Below are 19794 nucleotides of genomic sequence, written 5' to 3'. Positions count from 1 at the left end.
TACGCTTAAAAAAGAAAAAAGACAAAAGAAACCCCAGCTCTCTCCTCTCTAAGCAATATTTGTTTAGCTGAAGTCCTCTGCCTTGATTCTTGTTATGCCTTTTCTAGCTTGGCTAAAGAGTCTGTCAGTACCTAATATTTTGTCTCCAAGAAGGTACGTATATAACATAATTAAGTGATCTCAGTGTCTTTGAAATACACTCAACTCCTTATGAAAATTTTTTCTTAGCATTTAATAATTTTTGCAGCATTTAATCACTATCTGCACAATTTTCAACATTCATGCCCTATGCAAGGACATTTAGAAGGCTGATGTTATCAGTTCTAGAATATGCAATGACAGTAGTTCTCAGCCTTTTTAGAATGAACTTCTTTTCCCTTATTTTTTTTCTTTTTTCTTACTGTACACATTAATTAATGTCTAGAGTAATATGGAAATGTATTGTACAGGCATTTTCCACAATAAACCAGAACTAAACTCTTAAAATCGTGTCCACGGAAGAGGGATTACTGATAATAACGTATTTTAAAAGAATGCTTGCGGAAAAACTGCCTCCTCCTCCATGTTACTTTTGTATTCCATTGGTCATGTGTACAGTCCAAGGACAAAGCTAAATAACACATGAAGACTGCTTTTAGTTCTTCAGGCAACTTGCTGGGTAATGCTGATTAAACAAGTTAACCTCGTTTTTTTCCACCTTTAAAATAACTCTTTGAGATTTCCTAGTAATTTTGCTGGAGATAAATTTAAACAAGCATTACATATCACTGCAAAAAATCATCTGGACATTTAAACAAATATAGTGAGGTGAATGTTTCCAATGTGAGTATACAAAGGAAAAAAAGTCATAAAAAGGGTGATTTGAGAGGGGCACATCCCTAGGTGTTATTCCGATACGACTGCAAAGAAGAAAATTTGTCCAAGACTTGTCCATTGCTACTTCTGCTTCTATCACCTAGAAGGAGCTAAGCCCTCAGTGCGTAGCATACCTAACTCCAAAACCACTTCTTCTGTCTTCTTGTGTTCTTACTTTTCCCTTCCAGCAGCATTTGTTAATATTTCATTGTAATGTAAGATTAGCCTGTTCAATCCAATGACGGCCAGATATCACTATCAGTTAATGGGAAGGTCCCCAAAGACAACCAGACACCCAAGATGTGTCCAAATAATGTATGATTTAATGCTATAAATATAATATGACAACAGCCATGTCACAAATTGCAGCAGAAACTAAGTGGCAGAATCGCAAACAAAATCTGCCTCCAGATCCTCTGGGCTTGGCTTCACTAATAGTTTGAAGAATGCCTGATGAGGATTTCTATTAACAGATACAAGACAGTATAAGCTTACTCAAGTGTGAGATAAAACACAAATGAACAGGTAGCAAATATGACATTTTGAACAGATTCAGAACAGATTATCTAAGCCCATATTTTTAAAATAACCAAGCTCAGTGCTTTACTTCAAAAACTTAGTCATAAATTTAAAAGGAAGTAACACAACCTGAGATAAACATCGCTGGCATGACTCTGGGGTTGCAAGAAGAGGCTGTTCCTTTACATGTCCCTGCAGCAAGCCTCTAGAGTCTGAATGCGAGCAGCCAGTCAGCGCATCCAGGCTTTTCTGAAGCACAAAGTGAAAACACAGAATCAAGTCTACAAAGGAGCTAGAGAGAAACACCATTCTTTACCACGCAGTCTGACATATTCTATGCTTTTTTCTCCAGTAAAGCCTGTAGAATTGTGCTAGTCTACCAAACACCTTTTTAAATGTAAGCCGGAAAAGGCCATACTGATTCCCCACAATAAAGTTAACTGTTTGTTGGGGTTTTTTTAAATATATATTTGAAACGATTCTTGGTGAGCACTGGATTATGACAACTTTTAGTAGAGCTGTTCCTTAAATACCACACATACATCGCCACATGCCCCAAAGGCCACCGCTCCCCCGACCACTGTGGGGAGCTCCCCGCTTTCGGCCGGGGTCCCCTCAGGCGCCGCTCGCAGGAAGCGGCATCAGCGGGGAGAGGCCCGGGCCGCCCCTCCGTTCTCCCCGTGGGGAACGGCCCGCCAGCCACCGCCGGGCCGGGCCTCGGGCAGGGCCCCAGAGAAGACCCGCCACTGCGCGTGTGTGGCCGGAGGGGCGCCCCGCGCTCGCCAGGGGTGCGGATGAGGGTGCGGCAGGGCGAGGGCCGGGCCGCCAGCCCCCCTGCCCGAGTGAACGCCCGGCCCACCTGCTGGCAGAGCTTCCGTCTCGCTTAGGGCGCACGCGCGGTTGGTCAGAGGGCGCACGCGCAGTGCTCCCCCATGAAGCCCGGTAGAGCGGGCCGCCCGTTTCCCGGCAGAGGAACGCCGCCGTGGGGGCCCGGCGGGAGACGCGCATGCGCGGGGCGTCTCGGGCTGCCCGGTTCCGGCGGGGCGGAGCGGTGGCGAGGCCAGGCCAGGCTCCGGTGGCGGCGGCTGCGCCATGCGTGCCTGGTAGACTGCGGCGGGGGCGGAGGGTCGAGCCGCAATGAACCTGCGCGGCTTGTTCCAGGATTTCAACCCCAGGTGAGGGCGGCCTGCCGCTTAACGGGCGGCCTTGAGCCGCGCCGCCCCGTCAGGGGCCGTTCGGCGGTCCGCTGCCGGTTCGCACCGTGGCAGAGAGGCACTTGGCCCGGCCCCGGCGGCTCCCTGCCCCGGTGTAGCGCTGCTGCTGTGCGGAGCTCCGCTCCCTGGCGCCGGTAACTGGAGGTGGCGGCGCGGCGGGGCCCGAGCTACCGCCGGGACGAGGCGGAGCTGGCGGCGAGGGGCGCGGGGGGAAGCATCACCGGCCCGGCTCCGCTGCCCTTCCTTGCCCCGTGCGCGGCAGGGCCGGGCGGGCGGGTGGTCTCTCGCCTGGGGCGGCAACTGGCTTCGGCAGCGCAAGCCCGGGGGCGCGCTGGCAGCGGCGCCGGCCCGGCCTGGAGCAGCGTTGATGCGTGATCCTTGAGCGTTTGAACGGAGCTCAGCCTCGGGCGGCTCTTCCTCACGGCGGGGGAAGCGCTCCGGCACGGGCGGCGCGGGGACGCTTGGAACGCGCCGTTCCTGCCTGGTTTCCTTCCCAAGGCCCGTGAGCGTCTGTGTGTGCTCCCCTCGGCTGCTTCTTGGTCAGGGTCGCTGCAAGCACGGGCATTCGTCAGCTGGTTTCCAGGCCGAATTCTAATAATCTTTTTTGTTTTCTTACCTAACTCAAATTATTCCAAGTCTCATTCTGTTTTTTGAATTTTTCAACTTGATTATTTGGGGTGTAAAGTTTTACACTGGAAAGCAAAGGTGCCTTACACTCTACCGCAGGCATTTAGTGTATGGTAAAGGCTAGTTTTTTGCGGCTGCGAAGGTATCGAGCCTAATGATCCTAGTCTAGATGCGGAGAATTGCTGATGGTGATTCTTCATTCTGGGCTCCCTTAAAATGAACAAGGTGATAGTCGCTATAGATATCCATACAAGCAAGTACGGATACATGTAACTTTTAAAGAAGCTAAGAGAATGAGTTGAATTTTACTGGTTTTCCTGTTAGCAGGTGTTTTGAGACCACAGAATAAAGGCCTGCAAGTAACTTGCACAGGGTGACGAAATACTGAGAGTCCTGGAAAAATCTTGCCTGTGAAAGAGGCCTTACATGATTGCAATTACAAAAAGCGGTGTTCAGTTAGCTGTTTAGACAAACAGAAGGGTAACCAATGCTTCAGGAAATGCATTGTTGCAGAGAGGTTGAAATAAGCAGTTTAAATATGTGTGGTTGGAAGTAATGGAAAAGTAGGAACAGAAGTTCCAGAAGCTTATAAAGTTTTGTTATTGCTAAGCGATGCTTGCCGCTTATCTGGATGCCATCTAAATGACAAACGAGCAAGCTGAATGTTGCATTTGTGCAGATAACTTAATCTTGAATGTTTTGACATTTACTGGAACACGCAGAGAACACTGGTATTTTACCACATGGCATTTTACTTTTGTATTTATTGAGGAGCCAGGGAATGTACAAATTATACAAATACTAAATGCTGGAAAAATATGGATAGCCTTGGAAGCTGAGGGATTTCTTTGTGACTGTGAAGATGGACTGTTGTTTTGTATCATCCTATCCTGAGGTAGTTTCACCAAGCATATGAGGAGATGCTGACACAGTAAAACTGCTTTTTCTTATTAAGGGGCAGCAGAGACACTTGTTCTGCATAGAGACAAAGCAGCTTGATGTCTAAATGGGGCAATGCTGATGTGACAAAGGTTTTGTTATTTGATAAGAGTGAAAGTGAGTAGTTTGAGTTGTGCTGTTGAAGTAAGGGTAGTATTCCTGATATTGCTGCTTTACTCTGTAGCAAGTATTTACTCTTTTCCTTAGGTTATTCATGTTTTAAAATACATATAATTACTTCACTGAAGTGTTATTGTAGCTTAATTATGTGTTTTATAAAGCAGTCTGTAATCCTCTGGTGAATGGGTGGATGACTTTTTCCCTTCCTGTAGTGTGAGAAAATCATGTACTATGTAATTATTTTGTCTGATTTTTGGTTGTACAAGCAATTTCTCTGCCACTGCTTTCAAGTATTCTGGATACATTTATTCATTCTTAGGTTGACTAGTTTATAAAATATATCAACATAACTATTTGAGACTTGTAAGCACCATCCTCAGTACTCTAGTTAGAAACTGCACTCCATAATCAGCAACTTTGTTAAAAGTTTCACCTGTTGGGTTTTTTTCTATAATGTTGCTTTTTTAACTGAATTTAAAAATTATTTTAAAAAAATCTCTGGAGTCTGCTTCATTACAATATGTAATAGCTTTTAATCTTTAGTTTTTTATTTTAGAAATTAAGGTACATAATTTATGTAATTTTATCCACGCTATTTTTAACTATCTCATTTGATTTGTATGGAAGAACGCATTTTCTAAAAACATGTGCAACTGGTATTATTTCTGAGCTTCTAATAATACAGCTCCTGACTGGATCCTTGTGGGAGGGAACTATTTATAGATGTCCATTCATTAAGTTTGTCATGCAAGAATGCTTTTGATGTGTTCCCTTGAAGCAATGGTTTTATAAGTGAAAGAGATGACACATGCTAAACTTATGATGAAATATTTGACTCTCCAGAACTGATTTGATTCTTTGCAATGAAGTTTGACACATGTTTTCTGCTAGGAAGTATCCTGATTAAATTTCATATGACTTATTTTCTTGTTCTTTACAAAGTTCATGTTAAGCTGCCTGCCTTAATTTCTGACTCTGGGGTTTTGTTTGTTTGTTTCATAGCAAATTTCTTATTTATGCCTGCCTGCTGCTTTTTTCTGTGTTGCTTTCCTTACGTCTGGATGACAAAATTCAATGGAGTTACTGGGCCGTATTTGCTCCAATATGGCTATGGAAGTTAATGGTGATTGTTGGTGCCTCAGTGGGAACAGGCGTATGGGCCCGAAACCCACAGTATCGGTAAGTTGAGGATATTTCTTTTGCAAAACAGAGGGAACATCATGTGTTTTCTGTACCGAATCAAATTCACAGTTTTTTTTAACAACATAAGATAGAGCATCCAGAAGGTTTGTTTTCAAATTATTTAAAATAATTACCATAACCTACAGCATACGCAGACAGCTTTATGCAGCTGTGGATATCTTAATCCTAGTTGCAACAGTTTATCACAGGCTTCAACAATATTGCCTTTGGGAAGCTACAACTTTTCATGCAGTGACTTTGTGCTTTTCAACGTTAGAACGTTGGGAATACTTTTAGTATAAGCCATATGGAAATGTGTGGCTTGTATGCACAAGGAATATACTGTATTTAATTGGGTTATTTTTTAAATCAGTTTCCTGAAATGTACAGATCAGCCTGAAGAATGTTGATTCTTTTTATTTTTTCCCCCTCCTTAGTGTCCATATAACCTCAGTGAACAGATGGATGAATATTTAGTGAACATAGAGAATATTTTTTAGACTTAAGTTGCAGTTTTATAAATAATATTCAAGTAGTTTAATACACGCGTATAGGTAAATGTGTACCATTTGCAAAGTAAGATGTTTGTGGGAACAAATTCCTTTTTATTTTTGTCAAAGTTGTTTAACATTGTTTTAATTACCAGTCTAGGGTAAAATAACTTTCAGACCTTTATATGAAATAGTGTTTACTTTTTTGGTAATCCAAGTAGGATGTGCATTTGAACATGCCAGGGGGAAAAGAAAAACTACCTTAAATGAGGTGCAATAAATTCAATCCTCTTTTCTGTCTACAGTGTATATTAAATGACAAATCTTGTGCACAGGTCTCATTCCGATACACTGTATTGTGTGGTTCTCAGGTCTTGTTTGCCCCTTCTAGTAATGGTCCTACTTGTGTAGGAAAAAGTGTGGTTTCTCTGTGTGTGTGCTGTTATTTTACAGGCATTTTTCTTTTTAGTATAAGATAATAGTCTGTTGCAATACGCTGATTTTGGTGAATAAAGACATTCTGGGGAAAGATGTTGATTTAATGAAAGCTGGTCTAGGAACCAAACATAATTTTAGACTTATCATGCAGCCTGTTAGGAAATAAGCTATTTGAGTGTTTACATAGTAGCAAAGAAATGCTGTTTATCTGCACAGCTATGGAATCCTTGCAAAATTTTCAAGTTGTAAAAATCCCATTGCCCCTTTTGAGTAACGTACTTTAAATGTGCAGCTTTATGGGCAAGAAATCCTGTTAGGTCATCAGGAGTGTAGTTTAATAGTGGCTATTTGGGCCTAATGTGACGTTTGAGATGTTAACTCTTATTTTAATGAACGTACACAAGTGTAAAAAAAGCGTCTTGGGATGTTTGCAGGATAGTGTGTTTTCTTATTGGCAAGCAAACTGAATGCTTCCTTATCGTCTCTTTAGAGCAGAAGGAGAAACCTGTGTGGAGTTCAAAGCTATGTTAATTGCAGTAGGCATCCACCTGCTACTGCTGATGTTTGAAGTTCTGGTGTGTGACAGGATCGAAAGAGGAACCCACTTCTGGCTTCTGGTCTTCATGCCATTATTCTTTGTATCTCCAGTGTCAGTTGCAGCTTGTGTGTGGGGATTCCGACATGACAGGTCTCTGGAGGTAATGCTTCATTTGTTATGTGTAAAAATTTTTGGCAATGCAAGACTCTTAATTCAGTTACAGTTCATCTCTTGGTGAAGCATGATACGGATGACTGCATCAGCTGAATTAATTGTTTGCACTGACCTGCTACAATGAAAGATCAGGATTTGGAATAATATAATTTTTTCTAGTAACTTCTAGTTTTTTTTCAACTACCAAATTGCAGCATGTTTTAAACCTGCCTTTTTATTATTGTGTGTTACAAAACCCTCACCATAAACTGCAGTATGGACCGATATCAGACACTTAAATGGAAATTACTGAAGAAAATTCCACTGATAGTGAGCACTGTCCCTAAAATTGAACTTCTAGAGCCCTAGATAATCAGGGTTGAAAATTTCTTACTATCCCAATCTGTGTGCTTTTAATTTGGGAATGCACATGGTAGGTGTAAACCAGTAGGGTTTTTTATTTTCTGTCTTCCTTCCTCTCTAACTCAGTACTTTTGGTTTTGGAAGAACTTTGCAAGGATTCTCAAGATCTTCCCACAGTTGTGGCATTTTGCAATAAATCTAGAATTCTTACTGATTTTTTTTTTTAAGGAATTTTTTTTTCCCCCACTATGTCCTCAAACTACCCCATGATGATTAAAATCTGATTTTTAGACTATGTTCAGCTTTTTCAGCTTTTTTAGTTTCAAGGGAATATTTCTATAACATTAGAGATAAACTTGGCTTCCGCTGGAGAGAGAAACATTTCTGGTAAATGATTGTTAGGATGGCTGGTAAACTGATACCTTAAACTGTCGATTTAAAAATATTGCAAATAGAATTTAATTTTGCGGAGTTCTATTCACAGTTAACCATTCCTAACAGTAAAATTTATGTAGAAGTACTTGCCATCCACTGGATGATGCTTGATTACCCATTGATTTACAGATGACTGCACAACTGCTAAGTACTGGCAGAAGAAAATGGAATCTGCTCACCCCTGAAGGCAGCAGCTGTCTCAAAGAAAATAAGTTATGCAGTTGAGCTGTCAACTAGATTTTTTTTTTTTACTATTTTGCCATCTTCACTTAGTTCTGTTCTACTTTCTTTTCTTTTTACTCTGGGAAGATTTCATTATTTCCCTTTCATTTGCTAGAAACAAGAGGGGCCTGTCTTTAATCCAGGATATTAATTTTTAGCATGAGTAATCAAAGCAGCTGTTAATCTATTATTATTTTCATAATTATTTAATCTGAAATACATTGTCTGCTTGTTCCTTTTCTGAAACTGATTAGGTGATCAGTGAGTACATAGTGGAGTTTTGTCTATGTATCATGGTGGCCTCAGAAAAAGCTTTCTTTTATATGTTACACTATTTTTACAGTCAATAAAGCACTATTTATTTAAGGCATGTTGAGTTCTTTAATTGTGAGCCTAGCCACTCCAAGTATACATGCACTTGTCATATCACTGAAATGTTTAACTTGAGGCTAAAAATTATTTATAGCGAATGATCCTCAGATTTTTTTTTTTGTTTGTTTTTCTCTCTATTTGCTCTTGCAGCTTTCAGGTTGCTTGGTTTTATGCTTGAGCGTGGGGTTTTTTGGTGGTTTATTCTTTTGAGAAAGCCAGTGGTACAATTTAAAGTAATCTGTACTTCAACAGTAAACACTTCAGTCCAGCCTCTGAAGTAGGCAAGTGCCTGCTGCCTGTTGGATTTTTGACTCCCTGTACTATGAATTTCAAAGGCAATTTATCCAAGAGATCATAGTACGCAATCATGTATGTTAGTGAAGAGTCTCATGTAGTGTCTGCTTTCTGAGGAATATTACATTTCAAAGATGCCTTACATACCTATGTGGTTTCTTAAAATGGAAAAGTGTTTCTAACTTAGACTTTCAGATAATAATTCTCTGTTTGATCTTTGAAATCTCAATCTTTGAAATCTCTATGCTTGTAGGGTTGCCCATAAACTTTAGAAACAGAAGCTTGCCAAGTCTGATGGTGTTTCATTGTTTCACTTTGTTGAAGTGGGTTTTTTTAAATTAAGTATAATTTAGGGTTAGTTCTCATAGTTGCAAGCAGGACATGCAAAAAGCTTTCATTAACATTTGTAATGAGAAGTATTGCTTTTCTGTATTGCCTCAAAAATCAAGTGCCTTCAGTGTCATTTAAAATATCTTTCAATTATACAGTAAGTGATTGAATTTGGATGTCATACACTATTGTATGTATTTCTTTCTCCCCTCATATAGAGCTGGGACTTTTAAACTTTCTTTTTTTCAGTCTGATTAGTTTGGCTTTTCTTATTTCTTTAATCGCTCAAAATGTTGCAGGTAGTGCTTTTTTAAATACCAGAAAGGTCTCTCCTCATGGGACAGCTGCCTCTACAGTTATCTGTTGGGATCACAGCTTCCAAAATTTAGGGGTGCTTAGTAATATCTACTGTAAATGCAAATGACATTCCATATTGCAATGATAAGCATGGAGTCAGAAAAGTCCTTTAACAGATTGTTTGGTTATCTTGGAAATGGCTTTATCATGCGATGAGTTAACTAATGTATTTTCTTTCTCTAGCTGGAAATCTTGTGTTCAGTCAATATTCTACAGTTCATATTTATTGCACTCAGACTAGATGAGATCATCAGATGGCCATGGCTTGTATGTAACAAGTGTTTTCTTCTTACCTTTGTTTAAATGCTGAATTTCATAAAGATACTTACTATAGGGAACAGTTAATGTATGATCAGAGTCCATGATCACATTTTTGATTGTTTAACAATCTGTTGCTGAAGGTCTGGCACTTCATTCAGTGGTCATGGGAAAGAGAGGCTGTTCTTTTCATCCTTCAGGGGAGAGGGATGTGCCATCAACTGTGATTAATCTCTGATTAATTGTTGAAAGAGAAATCCTCACCAGAAGTTTCCAGTGGGAACACTAAACCAGTCATGAAAATGACTGGTGAATTAGGGAATGTGTTGGTAAATATGGGGTGGTAAATAACTGGTTTTATCTGTTGTGTTACCATGCATGTAAATCCACTTACTGTGCAAGTGGTCACTGTCAAAACTGCTGAGATCTCCTGTCCCGAGTGCCTTTAGGATACAAAAGCACTGTTTGTGTCTGGGTTTTTGTAAACTACCATAAAACTGATAATCTGGCATGATTATGACTGTCCTTTCTCTTTTCCAAAAAATGAGGAAAAGTATCTAATTTAGAAACTATTTCAAGTAAGGTGTCCAGTGTAGAAAATACTTGCTGAAATGAATTTCAAGTACTGTTTGAGCCCATGTAAAAATCACAGAAGTCTTATTAAAGATGAACTACATGGACTTAAAATTAAGTTGTTTCATCTTGATGGGGTTTACAAAGCTAACTGAGGAACGAACCCCAAAGAGGTAATATGGCTCATAACAGCTTGTGAAACTTTCCTGTTAGAGGTTATATTAAAGAGCATTAGACCTAAATTTATTTTTTCTCAGTTAGACTTCATATGTAGACTTGCTTTATTTAAGAAACCCCCACCTGAAACAAATCAAACTGATAAAAATGTATCACTGTCAGGGGTGGGGAAAGCAGTTAATTTCTTTTTTTTTCAGGTTGTTTGTGTTCCACTGTGGATCTTGATGTCCTTTCTGTGTCTAGTAGTGCTCTATTACATTGTATGGTCTGTTCTGTTCTTGCGCTCTATGGATGTGATTGCTGAGCAAAGGAGGACACACATAACGATGGCCGTCAGCTGGATGACAATTGTAGTGCCACTGCTCACATTTGAGGTATGGAAAAGCATAACAAGTTTTAAGTATCTTGTTCTTTTTTCAGTGAGTGATGAATGTTGCTCTGCTTCTTTTTGAACTTACTAAAATGAGAATACTGTTTTTTGGTTCGGAATAAAATATTAATAGCAAATGTGAAAAAAAAAAAAAAAAAACAACCCCAAGAATTCTATGTTTCTTTAAAGTTGTTTTGAGTAAAATAGGCATCACATTGGAACTGTAACTACATGTTTCTGTGGGGGTCATTTTTTCTTCACAGATGTGTGAAGTTAAAGATCTGAGATCAGTGTCTGTTTTAAGAAGCTTGAAAGTAGGTATTGCAATTAAACTGACATTGTATAATTTTCTTCTTGCCATTTAGATCTTACTGGTACACAGACTGGATGGGCATAACTCTTTTTCTTTTATACCCATATTTGTTCCTCTCTGGCTTTCACTGATAACTTTAATGGCAACAACATTTGGACAAAAAGGAGGAAATCACTGTAAGTATTTAAAAATCATGAAAAAAGGTTGAAACTCAAGGCTTTAAATGTCCTTTATTAAGATTTGTATTTTCAAAAAGGGCTTTTTTGTGTATATTCGCTCATGAAAGAGTTCACATATCTCTGTTAGTATTGTTTTCAGGTGATTTTAGTAAGTTTTCAGTGTTTATAGTGTCTCTTGCTTTTTTTTCTTATTCCTGTAAAAGCATATCTTCTGCTCAGACTCAACTTGAAATCTCAATCAGATTTTAATTGTAACTTAGCCTTTTCTCTTTCCTTATTTCCATGGGTTTCATTCTCACAGGACGTGACTGGATCTTTCTGCTCTGGGTTCTGAAAATAGTATAGCAGCTACCATTTTTAATCAGCATTTGTCCTAGTAGCCTGCACTAGTATTATCTTTCCTCTTTCGCCAAATAGTGCTCTGTGCTGCTTGGTTGTGTCTTCAGTTGCCTGAGTGGCCAGCGTGGATTTGCTGAGCTTTTAGCCCCACCAGAAAAGAGCTTTTAGCGCTGCCAAAAGGAGCGTTTGCACTTTCAGCCATCTAATGTTACTGAACTGGTGCAGATGAGTAGCTCTTCCCATCCATGTTGCAGTTCATGTGCCTTGTTGACAAGGCAATAAAATTTGTTGGGATTTGTCAGAATTGAAAGGAACCAGCTGTGATGTTTGTTATATAAATTCATTTCAGTTTTGATCTGATTGTGAAGTACACTAAGAATTTCTTTGTTTGGTCATGACTAAGTTTATCTCCGTACCTTTAGTTTACTTTTATATTGTTATTGGGTGGAAAATTGTTACTGGTGATTTTTTTTTTTTAAGTGCATGCCCTGAATTTATAGCCACATTAGTCTTTTTGGAAAGTCACATGTCATTTTATCCTCTATAGGGTTAATAAATATTGATGTAAGTTTTTAAAAAAGACTATTCACCTGAAGGGATCCTCAGAAGAATTATACCTTTAAAGTGCTAAGCGAAATACACCAGTTAGCTGTGAAGTATAGTCTCTGCAAAAAGATGGGTTGTGTGGGATCTTCCCTGGCAAATGCTTAATACCTTGCTTTTGTTCTGTGTGAAAGATTTGACTTGGGCAGGCTGTTCCTCTTAACACTGACCTTTGGTATTGGTGAATGGAGGAGTGTCACCTGCTAAATTACAAGTGCCTCTTAGTTAAATGCTTTCTTTCCAAGTCTTCGCATATAGCAAAATACAAGACAAACACAGGATGTGTACTGTTTTCTAATCTAGCAGAGGCAATACCAAGGATGAGAAACTCCTGGCATCATATCATATTTGGCTACCAACAAAAGTATTTAGGGAATACTGAATACATACTAATACATACTAATCTGTGTCTGCCTATGCCATCACATTCCTTCTGGTATTGTAATCTATATGTACCAAACAAAAGTTGGCATGAATGTCTTCCCATGTGGCACAGATTGCTTTGATTGAGATGAAGACTCTTTTGTGTTCTTTCTCTGCATGCTAATGTGACCTGACACTGATTAACATGTGAAATGAAATGGATTCTTGCTGTGGTAGTATAGCTGTAATTTATACATATGTATATATACACACAGACATGCATGTGCAGACATGCAGAGGTACACAAATGTGTGTATGTATATCTGTGTGTCATCTGAACTGTAATGTTGTTCTACAATAGGTGTAAGTAACAGACTGAGAAGTAGCACTAACATATTGTTCATACGCAAACAATCAAGAGAACTTAAATGAGATTGCAGAGTCTTCCTACTTAATTAAATTTTCATTCTGTTCTGCAATAATGTGAAATGAATTTTTTTTGTTTTAGGGTGGTTTGGAATTCGCAAAGACTTTTGCCAGTTCCTGCTGGAAATTTTCCCATTCTTACGAGAATATGGAAATATTTCTTATGATCTTCATCATGAAGATAATGAGGAAACAGAAGAAATGCCACTGCCTGAACCACCAAAAATTGCACCAATGTTTCGAAAAAAGACTGGAGTGGTCATTACACAGAGTCCTGGAAAATATGTGATTCCACCTCCTAAGTTAAACATTGATATGCCAGATTAAGATGACAGTAGCCTATTAAATTTGAACTGGCAATCAGCAGACAAATGTATTTCATCTCATGCCTTGTCCCAATTACTTTAAAATAGGTATTGCTGAATCAGTGGCTTGGATTACACAAATCAGAGATCTTGAAGATAATCTGAGAGCTTTTCCAGAGATATGTGGTGGTCTAATTTGTGAACCTTCCTAATGGGTTGGTTGCACACTTGCCTGTATAGTATTTATATGAACATTTTAGTGTAATATATTGTTTAAAAGTCTTGTTGTGTACAGTTTAAGTATTATCTAAAAGTATTTTTTTAAAAACCCTGTATGAAATGCCTATGATATTCCAGGTGTTCTTTAGGTCCTAAATATACACTTGATTTCCACATCTGTTTTAAATGCTTTGAGGATGCCTTAGTATAGTACCTCTTTTACTTTTTCTGTTCAGCCACAATCATTATCTTAACCATGGAGGCACAGGAGTGTTGCACTTCTCAGGCAAGACTGGAAAGCTTTTTGAGGGGAAATGGAATATATGGCAACTTACATGATGTTTTTGAGTTAGCTATGGAAGTATTTCAAATTTTGCACTGGCTTGGAAGTTAACTGTTGCTTTTCCAGTTTCACGTTTTAATTCTTCATGAGAAGCATGTACACCATTCTCCCATTAGACTGGGTGTTTAATAAGCTGTTCCCTCTTGCATTGTGCGTGCAGTCTTCTGCCAGAAACATTAGTTGTGGGTTTTACAGCTGTTGGTTAGCTGGTATAAATATCATAGCTTGGTCTTCATTACCAACTTTGTGTTGGTGTAAATGATTAAACTTTTCAAGATAGGAACTCATTGGTGTTGGTATAGCATTTTCTTCTTTGAGGAAAAACCTCCTTTGACAGCTTGTCTTGGACTTCTGGGTGCTCTAGAGAAATTTAGTCTTTGAAACCAATACGTCAGTAGTTTATAAAAACAGATGTTGGATACTCCCACATCATTGCAGCTGCTCTTTGTGTTTAGGTGAATGTACATTTTGGGTAGCTTAAATACCATGGATCATGTTTCCTTGGTGTTAGCATAGCAATGAGGTAAGAGTAAAGAGTGTATGGACACTTCTGCATGTGTGAAAGTTGCACACCTGAAAAACTTCAGAGATGTGGCGCTTTCATTCCTAATACTGCAGACCTCTGCCTTCTCCCCAGTGGACCAGCTACTAGCTGAAACCAAACACATCATTATCCTATCCTACACTTAAAATTCTGTTGCAGTTTTATTTGCTTTTTGGCTCGAGTAAAAAAATCTGTAAATGAAAAGTAACAAGTGCTATTTAGGATGTGCTGCTGCTGTTTCATGTTGCTAGGAAGTGGACACTGCTCTGATGTCATGGCAGTGCAGCATGGGTGTCGTAGTGATGTTTGATGGGATTCTCAGTCAGTTGGTCACTTCCCTTCAGCTGGCTGGCTGAGTAGATGGCTTCAACTGAAACATTTACTCAAGCTGAGAAAAAAGAATTTAAAATGGAGTTTTCCTCATCGGAAACTTAATGTAATTCTGTTCTGGACAAGTGAGTTGATTCGTCAGACTCAACAACTTCCCTCTATCGAGCATGTGACACAAAGAGCAGGTAGTAAGGCTGCTTTTGGACCTCCAAGAGAAGAAAGGTCTCTACAAATCTGGTCAAAAAGAGAGTGCCTGTATTCATCTGAGGAGAGCTCTAGCAAAGGCAATGCCTCTACATGCCTCAGCTTTCTGAAGAAGCTCTGGGATGTTGTTTAAAACAATTGGTTTGAGTCCATTTGGTGGGGTGACAATGGAAAGTGTGTAGTGATTCACAAAGAATTGTTCAAAGAGGAAGTACTATCAAGGAGAAAACGTCTGAGAATTTTTGAAAGTGAGAGCATGAAAAGCTTCACTCATCACTTCCATCTGTCTGGATTCACTGGAAAGTTGTAGGATCTTCCAAAATCGGGCTCGCACAATGGCTTGCTAGTAGAAGAAACAGCTAGGGAGGTATGTTGGATTCTCTGCATGCAAACTAATACTCAGAATATTCTAGTGGGACAGATTTCTGTTCCAATGAAGTAAGCCTTTACTACATAGGAGATGAAGATGGTAGTAAACATTCCGATTGTCATGTTCAGGAGTGTTTGAGGTAGCATTTCTGAGTAGTAGAAATGCTGATAAAATACACATTGGTTATTTCCAATTACTTTGAACACATAGAATGAAAATATATTCTCATTGTATTGGGGTTTGATTTTTTTTTTTTTAGTATTTGCTATATGTCTTGCTGTACCAGATGTGCACTTTTCTGGTGACATTTGCTGAAGGCTGAGAAGGTATGTGTTGGCATTGTATAGTTACCTACATGTTCATTCCATTCTAAAGTTGCTGAAAAGTAGTGGCATTTGGGTTTGTAAATCAGTCTGCATACTTTTGAAAATCGTATGCTTCACCGCTACCAAGCGGCAAGAACACAATGCTGGTTAGTACTTACCAGGACTGTATTGCACAATTTTATTCAGCCTAAACTTCAGGCACAGAATGCCCCTAATAGTCCTTTTTAACATCCACGTTTCTCTTTTTTCAATTAAAATTCTTAGTCCTTGTATCTTTGGTTTCCAGTCTCAAAGTGGTGGCAACTAACTCTTTTCTTTTTGCAATTTTTTTTAGTTTCACTTCTACTACAACCCAAATTTTAGAAGACACTTTCCACCTCTGCTAATGAAGTATAAGCAAAGCTTTGGTCCAAAAAAATTAAACACCAGCAGGATTTTCACTGGACATGGATTTGCATGCACACCACCAGAAAACCAGATGTTGAGCTTGCATGGAAAACCACTTCTAAGGAGGAGAGTGGTCTGTTCACAACAGGTCGAAGGGCGAACATGCACACCTCCACCCAGGAAGCCTGCACCTGCCCAGCGACTTGCCGTGGCAGCTGTCAGAGTCAGATGAGCCTCCACATCTGCACGCACTGCTGCTCTGACAAATTCAGACCCTGCAGCAGCAGCAGGCACGGAGAAGCTCAGTCCCCTGGCCCTCTTCCTTTGGCCTGTAGAGCAGCCCTGGCCTGGCTGGCACCCAGGGTGCTGCTGCTGCTTCACCAGGTCCCGCCATGCTGGCCATGCCCAACAGTCACTTTCCACTAGGGCTGGCACCTCCCACCTCTCCTGCTGTGCTGGCAGCAGCCGCTGCTCTGTCTATGCCAAAGGCCACCTCAGGGCCAAACTCCAGCATACCACCACTGCCTGATTAGCACTTGTGGTTTGAACAGCAGACCTGCAGGCAATGGCCCTGGACCCCAACCTGGGGCATGCTAGCTACCGTCCACGGCTCTTTTAGAAGTTGCATAGTGCAAGGCACTAGAGTCTCCTCGGTGTTGCAATAAACTATCTGAATACAAAGCCTTTGCCAGTTGTCCTGTCTTGTTTTTATAGCTGTACCTGGCCTTGGCCCTTGCTCCAGAAAGTCACAAGGATTTTCACTGTAGTGCAGGGTGTGAATTTTGAAAAACTCTAAAAAGTACCAACTATTTGTTACTCTTCACACGTATCGTCTTTAATTCAGAATTAGATTTTCAAAGCTTACTAATATTTTTCATCTTAAATGAAAGGGAAATTGTATTATTCACTTCACTTAATTTTGTACAAGCACCTTCTTTCTAACGAAGGCCTTTCTACCATGCCTGTCAGGTCACAGAGTCCACCCCGTCCCTGAACCTGTGAATGAGGAAAATGGTTCTTTCTGGGAGTTTTACATTTACAGTACATAATACACACCATGTGCAGAAACCTAGTCTGGCAAATCTTTGCCACTGTTTGAGAAGTTCCTAGGACTGGCCTTATCTCAGCTGCTTTCCTTCTCAAAGATCCCACAAATGTAAGGTTAGGAATGGGCTGTGGGACAGATGTCATATTAATGATGGCAGTTTGCTTTCAAGCACCATTGTTCTGAAGGGTCCTACAAACTTTCTTCCTCATATAATTGGAAATGCATGCATCATATAATATTGTTGTACTTACATTTTAAATTGGCACACAATACATCAACCATGTACTTTTAAAAATTGCATTTATACAGGAAAAATCTAGTAACCCATTAATAATTTCCAGTAATGGTCATAAAAATTACATCTTGTTTGTTTTGCCCCAAAAGAGCAGTTCTTCAAAATGCCTTTGCTGCTTCAAACAATTAGTTTTGGAAGGGGATCCTGAACAACTTCTGGTATTCAAGATGCTGACTTGTGAATTAAAAGTTCACATTTAGGCAGGAAAAATAATAGTGAGGGGCAACACCTACACTTCTGAAGGGATCAGTTCTTCAGGGATGTCCACCTGCCACACACCTTTTCCCCCTCTGGCAGGAATCGGTTCCAGGAGCCATCTTGGATTGGAAACAACAGTCAAGTATTTCTGCTCTAGATTACTGAGGACAGCTTTGTTTTCCAGCTCCAGAATCTTTTCAGGAGGCAAGTTTTCTGGATATAGCAATGTCTCTCCAATGTCAATTAATCCTGTATTATAAAATTAAAATAGAAAATTAGTTGGCCATTTGGTCTCCTATAGAAAAGTCTTCCAGAGGACATACAAGACAGCTAGTTTGTTACCAGAAGCACACAGTATAAAGCATGCACACCTCAAACCAGTGTCACTCACTGCAGGAGATGGCCTATGTGTCTGAATTTAGGTCAGTCAAGAACAGGTGAAGCATGCAGTTATAATATTCACAACTCACTGATATAAAAGTCTGCTAAAAGAAGCCTGCATCTAAGGAAGTACAGCTGCTACCAAAACTCGTGAGCTACATTTGGGCTTGAATCAGCTTCATTAAAAAGTAAGCTCTCTCTGCTCCTACCAGGACACTGTTCTATTAACATTTTAAAATCATTAAACTATATGGAAATTCCTGCTCTCTGGAACCCTTTTAATGTCACGAAAGGGAATTTCTATATTGCTTCATGATTAAAAATGTTAAAATAAAGATCAAAGAAACTTTGATACCTACTCCACAATTTAGGGTGCAATTTCTGTCAAGGTTACAAATCTGCATATTACTTAGTACCTAACAATTTTCATCACTATAGAACTGGAACAGTTTTTCAGTATATATGATGGAAATAATTAGTTGTTCAGGAATAGCTAAAAATATTCAAATGAGAATGCAAGAGAGATGGTGTAACAAAAGACACCTGCAAGAAGAGAGTGCAAAATGAATGCTGGATGAAAACTTTGTAAGTGTACAGTGCAGCAACATACATTGTATTTCAGCACAATATAAGCAAAGGAACAGCACTCCATCCTAACTTGGTGTGACAGAAAAAAACTGCTTCACTGCCCAAATAACAAGAGCCATGGAACATTTGTAGAACTTAAGTAATACTGTTTAATTACTTAATAAGCAATACTCTAACTTGACATGCAAAGCACTGCCATGTCATGACTTCAATTGACTACGAATACTGTAAACTGGTTTCAGCAAGAGTTCCTAAGCTCAAAATGCAAAAAGTATGGAACTGGTATTTATTATCATGAAGCAAAACAATACACAACTCTTGTTATACTATCTTACTGCATGACAAGTTTGCACAAATCTGTTTTATTTCTTGTATGGGCTTTAGAGTCGTAGCCTAAAGTTTTTAGGAGAGAGGCCCGACTAAAATTCTTTATCCTAGAGGTCAAAGATACTTCACATTTCCAACACAACAAAAAAGAATAAATTTTATTTACAAGTTCCCTCACTGACCTCAGCTTACAGCGTTAAGGAATCAAAACACTCCCCCAGTCACAACTCGGGCACCACTCCTTCAAAGTGTTAAACCGATGTTACAATGAGCGTAACTGTGTAAAGCAGACGTGCATTTGACTGAATGTTTAACGGACTGAAAGCCTGCTTGGAAAATACAATCCAAGGCTGCTTACCTGCAATAACTCCTCTGCCAAATTTTTCCCCTTTTTCCAACAAATCCTGCACTTGTTTTGGTGTCATACCGAACCTATTCAAAAGAATTGTTCTCCATGTTTCATCTTCCCAGTCCTTAACAGCTATATGAAGAGCAATGGTGCAGTTCTTGTAGTCTGCTAGCAAAGGACGCCAGCGAGTCTCCACTGTTTTGACCTTGTTTAAAACCAATCCTGCATAGGGTTGCCGGAAGGAAAGGCAACCAAATTTCATCGTTTTCCTTGCATCAGAACCCGTTTAGCTCCTATGAACAAATAGACACCCTGGTATTAGTCTTGAGAAACGTGTCTGTGAGCACGACAAGCTGACAGACCCGCCCGAACAGCTGCCCCGAAGATAGGGACGCTGCGCTAAAGCGAGCTGCGCACTGCCTGCGCGGGGACGGGCCTTCCGCTCCGCGGGACGGCGGTTTGCAAACACCGCCCGCCGCGCTGCGGGCACAGGCCGCCCTGGGCTGGCGCTGCCCGCAACGGCCGCCTCA

At 40.0% G+C, this 19794-nt stretch overlaps 2 protein-coding genes across 3 annotated transcripts; one reads left to right on the top strand and one right to left on the bottom strand.

The window, feature by feature from the left end:
• Positions 1 to 2511: 2511 nt before the first annotated feature.
• TMEM185A (transmembrane protein 185A) lies at positions 2512 to 13377 on the top strand (the record flags this gene model as incomplete). 2 transcript variants are annotated; one of them, XM_082004137.1, is made up of 7 exons in its annotated part: positions 2512 to 2549; positions 5277 to 5453; positions 6876 to 7083; positions 9633 to 9716; positions 10655 to 10831; positions 11193 to 11316; positions 13133 to 13377. In XM_082004137.1, 7 exons carry the CDS (start codon positions 2512 to 2514, stop codon positions 13375 to 13377), a joined length of 1053 nt encoding a protein of 350 aa, XP_081860263.1. The 2 variants fall into 2 exon arrangements, with proteins under 2 accessions (XP_081860263.1, XP_081860264.1); XM_082004138.1 differs by lacking the exon at positions 5277 to 5453.
• A 4273-nt stretch (positions 13378 to 17650) lies between these two features.
• LOC309408367 (protein EOLA1-like) lies at positions 17651 to 19526 on the bottom strand (the record flags this gene model as incomplete). The annotated part of the gene is made up of 2 exons (XM_082004178.1): positions 17651 to 17868; positions 19274 to 19526. The coding sequence occupies 2 exons, from the start codon at positions 19524 to 19526 to the stop codon at positions 17651 to 17653; spliced, it is 471 nt and encodes a 156-aa protein (XP_081860304.1).
• Positions 19527 to 19794: the final 268 nt, after the last annotated feature.

The sequence above is a fragment of the Phaethon aethereus genome (genome assembly GCF_964289735.1).
Source record: "Phaethon aethereus genome assembly, chromosome: 10".
Taxonomy (NCBI): domain Eukaryota; kingdom Metazoa; phylum Chordata; class Aves; order Phaethontiformes; family Phaethontidae; genus Phaethon; species Phaethon aethereus.
The sequence above is the reverse complement of the archived record's forward strand: the minus strand, read 5'-3'. Positions and strand labels throughout refer to the sequence as shown.